This window comes from Heterocephalus glaber, unplaced genomic scaffold (genome assembly GCF_053883595.1).
Source record: "Heterocephalus glaber isolate CG9 unplaced genomic scaffold, H.glaber_assembly_v1.0 deba00001457, whole genome shotgun sequence".
Classification (NCBI taxonomy): domain Eukaryota; kingdom Metazoa; phylum Chordata; class Mammalia; order Rodentia; family Bathyergidae; genus Heterocephalus; species Heterocephalus glaber.
Window position 1 is genome coordinate 26,298,032 of NW_028258305.1, and position 11,306 is coordinate 26,309,337.

At 40.2% G+C, this 11,306-nt stretch overlaps 1 protein-coding gene across 3 annotated transcripts in view; it reads right to left on the bottom strand.

The window, feature by feature from the left end:
- Positions 1-11,100, bottom strand: part of Eml4 (EMAP like 4) — a 158,227-nt gene extending 147,127 nt beyond the window's left edge. Inside the window, exon 1 of one of the 3 annotated variants that reach the window (XM_004839352.4) lies at positions 10,768-11,100. In XM_004839352.4, the coding sequence (XP_004839409.2) occupies positions 10,768-10,792 (25 nt within the window). In that variant the 5' untranslated portion in view covers positions 10,793-11,100. The remainder of the gene's footprint in view (positions 1-10,767) is intronic. The other 2 variants (XM_004839350.4, XM_087216450.1) reach the window with 2 other exon arrangements.
- Between the last annotated feature and the right edge of the window lie 206 nt (positions 11,101-11,306).

Genomic DNA, 11,306 nt, shown 5'->3' on the forward strand with positions numbered 1-11,306 from the left:
TTTATAGTGAACCCTGGCAGACATCATCTTAATCAAAAGATCAAAAATGGACATCAATGATAGGAGAAATAAAAATTATGCACCATGGAGACAATGATTTGAGGTAAATGGACTTCTCCATCTCCTCAGAGCTAGGTTTGAATAAATCCTTTTACCTTTTTATCAAAAAAATTTTTAAAGGTACCACCCAATAAGAAACAATCATACAAACACAACCAATACTGTGACACTGCTGCCCAAGATCATAACTTGAATCTAATCAGGACAAAACTTCAAATTTAGGAACATTCTACAAAACAATTGCCCTGTAATATTCCAATGTTGTCTATGTCATGAAACTCATACTGAGAACAAAGAGATATAACAACTAAATACTGCATGGTAATTCTGAACTGGATTCTTTTGCTTACAAACAACAACAACAACAAAAACCAGTATGAGGGATCAGAGGATTAGAGAAGCAACATACCAAAATTTCTTGATTTAATATGGTTATGTAGGAGGAGAATGTCCTTGTTTGCAAAAAATAAACACTAAAATGTTGGAGGGTGCTATGGCATCAGTTCAGCAACTTAATTCTCAAATTGGTGATTACAAAGATGACAGTTCCCTTCTTGGGCTAGATAAAGATTGCAAACATGTCTATAGAGGCTAGGCCAGGCAATAAAGTAAATGAAACAAGCCAAGTGTAAAGTAGGGACTGAAGCCCCTAACACACCACTTATAATACAGACTATCTGGAACACAAGCCCAGAATGGCCAGATCATTTAATTTTTCAATAGAAACCAAAAACCCAGACTTTTATGTGAAATTTCTCAATTTTTAAAATACTCCAGAGAGCCAAACAAAATATGTCTGTCAGCTAAGTTTGAACCACAGTTGCCTCTGGCCCAGAGACATGTTTCTCAAACTGAGGTCTAGGGATAAAAAGAAGCCACATGATATATACATGGAACATATTCTTGGAGCCACAGTCATATCCCAAGGGTTTGCTCTGGAATTTTCTGGGAGAGGGGATTGCATATTTTAAAATGCTATACTGTGCAATTTAAAGCAAATTTTACATAATTTTTTAAAACTTTGTATTTTAAAGTAATGTCAAGCTCACAGAAAAGCTGCAATAGCCGGGCATGATGTGCATGCCTAAAACTCCAGCACTTGGGAAGCTGAGGCAGGAGGATTGCCATGAGTTCGAGGTCAGCCCAGGCACAGTGAGTTCAAGGCCAGCCTGAACTACATAGTGAGACTGGCTCAAGAAGGGGGGGGGGAGACACAGGCAGGCAGAGAGAGAGAAAGGGAGAAAGACAAAGAGAGAAAAAGAAAGAAAAGAGAGAGAGAAAGACAAAGAAAAGGAAGGAAGGAAGGAAGGAAGGGAGAAGCAAGGGCAAGCTAAGCTTCAAAAAACAAGAATAGCACCAAAGATATACGTACAGCTTTTTACCAAATTCACCTACTGTTAACACTGACCCATTTGTCTTACCTGCACATATGCACATAGCTGCTCCGTAAGTGTATATATGTAAGTATACATATGAAACACATACATATTTTTCTGAACCATCTGAGTAAGGTATATACATCATGTCTCTTTTTCCCTACTTCAATGTGTGTATTTTCTAACAATAAAAATACTCTTACATAATCCTACAATAGTATCAATGTCAGTAAATTAAACTCTTGCAATACTTTAATCTACCATACACATTACAATTTGACCAAGTGATCCAATAATACTCTTTACTCTATTTTTCTCTCTAATACATGATACTGTCTAGAATCAGGAAATGTATTTAGTTGTATCTCTTCAGCCTCCTTTAAATCTAGAACATTTAGGGCTGGGGATTTAGCTCAGGGGCTCCAGTGCCTACCTTGCAAGTGCAAGGTCCTGAGTTCGAGCTCCGGTACCAAAAATAAAATCTAGAACATTTCCACAGCCTTTGTCTTTATAACGTTAGCATTAAAAAATACAGCTCCCCAGGGCCGGGGATTTAGCTCAGTGGTTCCACAGCCTGCCTCGAAAGTGCAAGGACCCAAGTTCGATCCCCGGTACCAAAAAAAAAAGGAGGGGAAAAAAAAATACAGCTCCCCTATCTTTTAAATAAGATGTTCCCTTGGGCCAGGGATTTAGCTCAGTGGCTCCGCCACCTGCCTCGCAAGTGCAAGGTCCCAAGTTCGATCCTTGGTACCAAAAAAAAAATATGTTCCCTATGTGGAGTTCAGTTGCCTCATGATTAGATTCAGGCTATGTGTTCATGGCTTGAAAACAATGTAAGTGATGTGTCCTCAAGGTACAACATCCAGAGGATCACATGTCTATTGCTGATACTTATTTTGATCATGTGCTCAAGGTATTGTATGATTTCCTCCCTTCACAGGGTACTTTTCTCCCTTGCAACTAATATGGAAAAATGGACAGAAATTTAAAACCATACAGACACTCTGCTTTTCATTAAATACCTTCCTAGAATTTAGCATCTAAGCCAGAGGTGGTGGCACACACTTGTAATCCCAGCACTTGAGAGGCTGAGGCAGGAGGATCACCAGGAGTTCAAGGCCAGCCCAGGCTACAAAGGGAGTTCAAGGTTAGTCTGAACTACATGTCCAGACCCAGTCTCAGATAAAACCAGAAATAAAGAAGAAAAAAAAGAATTTACCACCTATTAATGATTCCTGTCTGAACCAATTCTTATTATGGTTGCAAAATAATATGAATTATTCATATGACTAGTCATATAAATTTCAAAGCTAGACTTTTTTTTTTGGTACCAGGGATCGAACTCAGGTCCTTGGGCTTGCGCAGCAGGCGGCGGAAACCACTGAGCTAAATCCCTGGCCCTTCAAAGTTAAACTTTAACTACTGGTCATCCCCCTATATCCCTTAGGTATAAGTGCTCAGTTTCCACTTTAGGAGCACTACAGTGTAATGCTTGAATGTACAAGTCTAGAATAACTGGGGCACCTTCCACAAGAAAAAAATACATCTGATACATGCCTTAAAGACTAGATTTTTTTGACTGATTGATCATATTAGAAATTGAACCCAGGGCCTCACACATACTAGGAAAGCATTCCACTACAGAGCCATATCCCAAGCCCTTAAAAAAATTTTTTTTGCTCTATGGGGACAAGATCTTGCTAAGTTGCCCAGGCTGGCCTCAAATCTGTGATCTACCTCAACCTCCCAAGTAGCTAAAATTATAGGCATCTACTAACATGACTAGTTAAACTAGATAGATTTTTAAAAGCTATTATGTAAGTGGGAAGGAAATCAGTCTAGACACAGATAATTCCATTAGGAAAGCTAAAAAGAGTAACATGGTAAATTCTCTTTCAAATCAAAGACTCCTGGGGCCGGGGATTTAGCTCAGTGGTTTCACGACCTGCTGCGCAAGCGCAAGGACCTGAGTTTGATCCCCAGTACCAAAAAAAAAAAAAAATCTAGGACCCTTTGGCAAAGTATCATACCCTATCCTCTCAATTTTATAAAATCACATTGTAACAACATTGAATTTGCCCGAATTACACTGATTCTAGAACTATACAGATATATGTTGCTACTGATATTAACTGTATTGTAATCATTCTATCTAGATTCCTAAAACTTTTCAAAGACATAGCACACAACTGTAATTTCGTCTTGACTTCCACATTTTCATATCTATTGTCAATCTACCCACCTACTCTCTCAAAGATAGGGACCAGGGCCTGGGGATGTACTTCAATGGCATAGCGCCTGCCTGGCAAGCTTGAGGTCCTGAGTTTGATCCCTAGTACCCAAAAAAAGAAAAGATGGGGACTGGCTGCTAAAAATGTTTCTTTGATCTGTCTGCGGTCCTCAGAAAGAAATTTTATACTATACTCTAAAGGAAACATATATAATTCAAATTAGAAGTTTCACAAGGCACTGTATTTTAATACATATTGGCTGTGATCACTTTATTAACTGATTTCAAAATCCATCAATAAAAGCCAGACGTGGTATGCAGCATTCAGGAGGCTAAGGTAGAAGAATCACCTGAGTTTGAGGTCAGCACAGGCTGCACTGGTGAGTTGGAGACCAGCCTGGACTACATAGTGAGACCGTCTCAAAACAAACAAAAAATAATCTATCAATAAATTATGCATATAACTTGCACCTGAAAGCATTACCCTAGAACCTGGCACAAAAGTCTTTATTAGAGTCCCAGGAAAGCTGGGAACATTTTCACTCATTTCAAGTGAAATTAGAATAAGAACACTGGGGCCAGGGATTTAGCTCAGTTGCACTGCCTGCCTTGAAAGCACAAAATCCTGAGTTTGATTCCTGATACTAGAAAAAAAAAGAAAAATAAGAACACAGTGCATTAATTTAAAAATCTTCATTCTAAGGTTATAATTTTTTGATCTTCAAACGTCATTTTCTTTATAAAATTATGTATGAAAGTGAAGGTTAAGTTGCCAACGATTCATTCATCTACTACTTTTTTTTTTTTTGGTAGCGGGGATCAAGCTCAGGTCCTTCAGCTTGTGCAGCAGGCAGCAAAACCACTGATCTAAATCCCCAGCCCCTACTAATTTTTTTTTTACTGGATCATGAAATCTCCATTGTTTGATTTCAAAGACATATGAGTTTCAGTCTTCAGCAGATTTATAGCTTGGAAAACTATCAGGGAAATAAGAAGTATAATAATTTGGGCTGGGGATTTAGCTCAGTGGCACCGCGCCTGCCTCATAAGCACAGGTCCTGAGTTCAATCCCCAGTACCAAAAAAAAAAAAAAAGAAGTATAGTAATTTTAAGATTTGTAACAATTCCTTCTTCCTTGTAACTAAACTATTTTATAAAAGATATTTTGTGATTGGTGCTATTAGGAGTGCTCCTAGTAAGTGTTCAAGAGTGAATACCTTGGGCTGGGAATGAAAGGAAACAAAGACATTTTTGGAAAAGAAACAATATTTGAGTTGGGCCCTGAAAGGTACAGAATAGTCACAGGGATGAAAAGATGAAATCTGGACAACAAGAAATAGATCATTTTAGCCAGAACATGTTAAGACAGTAGAAAGAGTTAAGAAAGGACTTGAGGATGAGGGTAAGGTGTCTGAATTTATTTAGTCATTAGGCAATGAATGTTGATCTGGAAGAATGAAAGGCACAATCCAAGCATAGTTTAGGAAGATTAATTTGAGGGCCCTGTACAAAATAAACTAGACAGGTGGAGATTCTTGAGGCTATGCAATAATCCAGGTATGGCATAATAAGTGTTTCAATTATGGTAGTAGAAAAAGAAACTAAGGGAAGAGAAAAGATGACAAGAATTGACAAGTCTTAAAAAAGATTTTTACATGTAGGCAAAAATGGCAAGGACTCAAATATACTTCTGAGATGTCAAGGCTGAGTGATACAGTATTTTATGTAAAACAAAGTTAATACAAATATAATTTAATGTGACATTTATAAAATGGTCAATCACTTAACATGATCCTATGATTTCAAAAGCCACTGTATATATCAATTAGTATTAGATTTCTTCTAAAGTGCACATAAATCAATGTTTTCCTTATCTAAACACAACCAAGGGTATAGTTTGAATTAAGTTTTTTACTTTACAAAATGTCATTTTCATAAGGAGAAAAAAGTTGAGTCCTCTATCAATAGTGATTCTAGAAAATCTGATTGTTTAAGGATAATCACTTTGGGGGTTGGGGGGGGTTGTTTTTGCTTTTTGGGTACCGGGGATCGAACTCGGGACCTTGTGCTTGTGAGGCAGGTGCCAGAACCACTGAGCTAAATCCCCAGCCTCCAAGGATAATCATTTTGTAAGGAAATAAATTTAATTTAAAAGAGCAGCTCAGATTCAGGTATGTTACATTTGATGTATCTGTGGGTTATGAGCAGTTCCTAAAGGGGTAGGGAAAAGAACACTGATCTCCAGAAAAATCTAAATTCAAATTTTAAAAAAAGGTTAGGATCCAATGAAAAAAATCAGAATGCAAAATTACATTTTTAGTATGATTTATTTTAACTATTAAAGATCTAGGCAGAGGCAAACACTAAAATTAAGTACATCTACATGTTAACATCAGTGGCATCTCTACCAGCTAGAGAAAAGGTCTTTCTGTCATGGTTTAGATTTGAACCCTCACTCACCCAACTCTTGTTCTCAAGGCTCAGCTGCCAGTTAATGGGATCATAAGGGCTCTCACTTCATCAAGTGGATTGATCCACTGATGAAATCATAATCTGATGGCATTATTGGGAGGGGACATTGGGAGGCGGGCTTAGATGAGTAGATCATGAGGGCATGACCTTGAAAACTATAATTCCAAACTACTTCCTATCTGGCTCTTTCCCTCTCTCCCTGTTACTACTGGCTGCCAGGAGGTACTGTTGCACTTCAGCCCTACAGCAATGGAACCAGCTGACTGTACACTGACATCTCTGAAGCCATGAGCCAAAATAAATCTTTTCTTCTTTAATTTATTTATGTCAGGCATTTTGTTATAGCAATGCGAAGCTAACACATTTTCTTTTTTGTTTAGTTTTGTTTTATTATTTTAAAATAATATGGATACTTGGGCCGGGGATTTAGCTCAGTGGTGCCACCACCTGCCTGGCAAGCGCAAGGTCCTGAGTTTGATCCCCATACCAAAAAAAAGTAACATGGATACAAACCCCACAAATTAGTCCTCCTCCTACAACAGAAAAAAACGTGGATTCCAATAACCTTAAAATAAAACCCTCCCTGAAGCTGTTTCATCTACAAAAGTATAATTTATTATCCAACATTAGCATGTAGATTAAAAGGTAAAAACACTTTCTAAACTACAAGGCAATATAGATTTGTGAATTTTCCACAGTAAGATAATAGTTGCTGAAGAAGACTATTTCCTTAAATTTTTAAAAAGTCTTAAGATAGATTTTTTTGTTTTTGTTATTTCGGTACCAAGAATCAAACTCAGGACCTTGCATTTATCAGGAAGGCACAGTGCCATCAAGTTAAATCCCAGGCCGTGTGTGTGTGTGTGTGTGTGTGTGTGTGCGTGTGTGCGTGCGTGTGCGTGCGTGTGTGTGTTTTGAGACAAGATTTCCCTCTGTAATTCAGGCTGGCCTTGAATCCTTGTGGCAATTCTCCTTCAGCCTGCTGAGTGCGGGGTTTACAGGTATGCACACCACACCCAGCTAAAATACATTTATTTTTAAATCAAAATGTTTTTCTCAATTTTCTTATGAACTATTGAAGGTTTACATGTTACAAAAATGGAATTCCACACATAAAAGATAGTGCTTTTTCTAAATGTTACTCAAATGTAAATATAAGACAGAAAGAGATCTAATACTCCCAAGAATCTGGACTGCCAAATACAAATGCTAGGTTGTAGAAATAAAAATAAAGTCTTAAAACTAAACCTTTATAATGAAAAAAATGATATGTTAAAAAGACTAAGCATGAAACATACCCAAATCCCTGCCTTATGATAATCAATAAGAAAAGCTGTATTGATATTTCCTTCCCACCTTTGCACATAGACTTGGATTTAAAATATATACTGTGTAGCCCGGCACTAGTGGTGCACACCTGTAATCCCAGCACTTGGGAGGCTGAGGCAGGGGCAGCGTCACAAGTTTGAAGCCAGCTTGGGCTACATAGCGAGACCTCGTCTCAGAAAAATCAAAATACAAAAAAACAAAACAACAATATACATACTGTGTAGATGTGTGTGTGTGTGTGTGTGTACTATGATTTGAAAGCAACACATCAAAATAATTTGGAGAAAGTTCACAAAAAATGTTGGCAAAGGACTGCCTTTTTAAACTACCCTAATTCATGTACTAAAAAATAATATACCTAATAGAAATCCCAGGCTACAAGCACTTGCCAGCCAACTTGCCTAAAATTCATCAACTGCAGAGATTAAAAGCATCTTCTAGTTGTTTTTATGGAAAAACAAAGGTAATACAATAATATATTAATTTCAATGTGGCATTTATAAAATGGACAATCAACTAACATTACTCTCTGATTTCAAAACCCACTATAGTCTTTGACATTAGATATCTTACAAAACACACACAATAGTGTTTACCTAAGCTAAAGAATCATTAACCAAGTGCAATATGAATTGTAAGTTTTTCTGCTTTATAAGATGATTCACCACAGGACTCTTAAATGATCAGCTTTTCTAAACTTGTTTACAAAGCTCTCAACTTTTCTGTTTATTAAAAAAATGTAGTTTTCTGATAATTTTTCAATAATCGATTTAATATTTAAAAGGAGATATATATATACACACACACACTTCCTTGAGAATAAATAAATGCTTGTTATTTCAGAAGAACTTCAAATGTTTTGAATTCTTGTTTGGTTAAAAAAAGTTTAAACATCTACTAGAGTACAAGTGCTTGCCTTTATATTAATGGCTCTCTTGATGATAAAATAAAGATCAATGTAACTCTAAGCTCCAGGCTAATAAACTGCGGAGAACAGAAACAAGCGATTTGGCAAAAGCTGAGTAAAGTACTCTGCTTAAAGGCTACCAGTAAAATATAACAGCACTATCCCTCCCCCACTTCCAACCCTTTAAGGTTTCAATTAAGACCGGGCCTAGTTTTACTCTTTAAAGGGGGACGGAACGAGAAAGCAGAGCTCCTGCTGAGAAGTATCTTCAGCAGCAGCAGCTCTACAAATACTGCCAGGAACCATTTCCTTCCCTCTCTGCTGACACAGGTTTCTCTCTATAGAGACAGGCATATCTCTCCGGTTCCTGATCAACACCATTACCTAAAGGAAAGTTTCAGTGCATACTGCCCAAAAGATAGCATCAAATGAATTAAAAATAAAAAATAAAAATCCAAAATTAGGATCAGCTATAATGTTCTGCAAAAATGGGATTTATTTTCCCAACTGCAATTTATTTTCATCTTTTAGTTTCTTTTAGTTGGCTAAGAAGGGATAAAGTTATTTAACAAGGCATATACTGCATATTATTTCCAATGAACTTAAATGCTCCAATTGGTAAGACTTACAAAACATTCACTGAAAATGAAGCTTCCACAAGCCCTCCACAATTCCTCAAAACCAACAAGAGAGAAAGAAGTACGAAAGTGTAGCGATCTCATCATTCCAACACCATGCAGAGACTATTACAGCCCCCGAAAATCCCCCCAAAGACACACAATTTTTGCCCTAGTAGATGATCACATCCACTCTGCACTTAAAAGTGTACATACAGGGCAAGTATTTCTGTCCATAAGTATATAAACTAGTGAATAAACCCAGGCATGAGGCTGAAAAAGAACCAATGAAAAGTTAATGCCTCTCTAAAAGGAGTTCATGAATGAAACAACTTCACTATGTAAGGAATTATAAGACATCAAAGGTTAGATAATGGACAACAGGTGTCTCTGGGAAGAAAAGAGTAACACTCAGTTGCCACCTATTTTAGGATTTCCACTCTGAAACCAGTCTACTAACGATGAATTTTTTCCCTTCCCAAGAAAATCAGAACCAAAATTACAGGTCTATTAGACTTTAAAAGTCCATCTAATCCCAACTTTGTGTGGCTAGATTAAAGCATGGCCTATGGCCAGATCATTCACTGATCTGTGAACATTAACCAGCTAAGAATTTACTATCAAGAAATGGAAAAGAAAGGCATCTCAATACAAGCTACTTCCACATAAAATTCTCAAAATACAAATCCAGCAGCAGGTATCACATAACTGCAGTATCAGCCAAACCAGAAACTGTTTTTCTCACCATTATAAGAGTTGAGTTCAGTCTTTACAGTAACCAGATTCCAAGGGCCTCAAGAATAGTAATTCCAGACACAGGTTATAGGGCACTGAGTATCAGACTGGAGTTCTGATTCCCCTAGGCAATTACAAATTTTACTACCTTTATTTGGGTGAAAGGGAACATTGAAAAGATACTTCAGCCTATTTAATAACCTCTTCCCTTTCTCCATTCCACAAAGACAACGTATTCCAAAAATGGAGAATCTTTTCTTTCCCGACAGAGGCCCCCTTTCCTATGGATTCTTTGGGCAGGATTACTTCTCCCCAGCATGCACGTTGAGCCAGAAAACACTTCTGCTTTCACTCTAAAAAGAGGGTCCCCCAACAGAGATGCACCTCTTCCTTTCCTGTACTATGCAAAAGATACCTCTGTGCTCTGGGTCTCTCCATACTGCAAAACGTTCAGAGAAGTGGAAGCAGTAAAGGGAAGTTGTCAGTTACTGAGGGATACTTAAGTCTCCAAATTTAAAGTGAAGAACGGGGGAGAAGGGTGCCCCCTTCCAAAAGACAGACTGGGGGTGGGGGGGTGGGGCCCCTACCCTAAAAGGGAGCCTCTGCATGGGAAAGTGCTGTTCCCCACCCAGAAAGAGAGGTCGGTGTGTGGAAAGGAAGAACGCTGTACACTGGAGAGAACAGATTTGAGTAAGGGGCGTCCCAACACTGTAGGGAATGGGGTGGGGGCGTGAGTGTTATAAGGAGGACTGTACCAGCTATTAGGGGTCTCTGAGACGGGATCCCCAGTTTTGGGGAAGGAGGTCCCCGCTAGAAGGGGGCTCTGGGAAGAAAGGAGGGTCTGGCTCGGAGGAGGACTGTGCCTGGGGGAGGGGCTCGGCCCCCCGGAGTCGGCGGCGGGGCGGCTGCCTCGAGGGGAACATGTGCAGAGGAACCGCTGCGCCCCGAGGGGCAGGGCGGAGAGCAGGGCCTGGGCTGTGAATGGAGGGAAACAAGGTTCCCAGCCAACGCAGGACAGGCTAGACTCCGAACCACACTCACCGAGGCTGCCGGCGAAACCGTCCATCTTGCGGGGAAAGCGCCGGGCTCGGGGCTCAGCGGGGCGGGCACTTCATTCAGTGGACAAAGTGGCCGACGCTGAGCCTGACCCGTTCGCTCTCTACGTCGCCCGGCGCGGCCCCCGGCCTCCGCAGCTCGTCCGTCTGTCCCCGCCGGATCAGTCAGTCGCGGCCGCCCGAGGTACTCGAAGAGGAGAGGCGCGCCGCTCCTCAGCTTGCCCGGCCTCCCTCCTAAGCAGCAGCCGCGAGCGCCGCGCCCCGCCCCCGCGCCCGCGCACAGCGGTAGCCCCGCCCCCCGCGCACGCCGTCACGCTTCAGACCCCCGCCCCCAAGGTGACGGCACGGAGGCGGGGTATTCCCGACTCCTCCCCTCTCCTTGCTGGGCCTCCGCGTCCGCTCTCCCCGCGCTGGGCTGATGCCTGCCCTTGTGCGGTGGACCTTTTAAGGGCCTTGGGCCTTGGTCTTGCAGCTGGATCGAAGTGGGTAGGGGTTAGGGGTGGTCTCCACCCTGGAATACCCAGG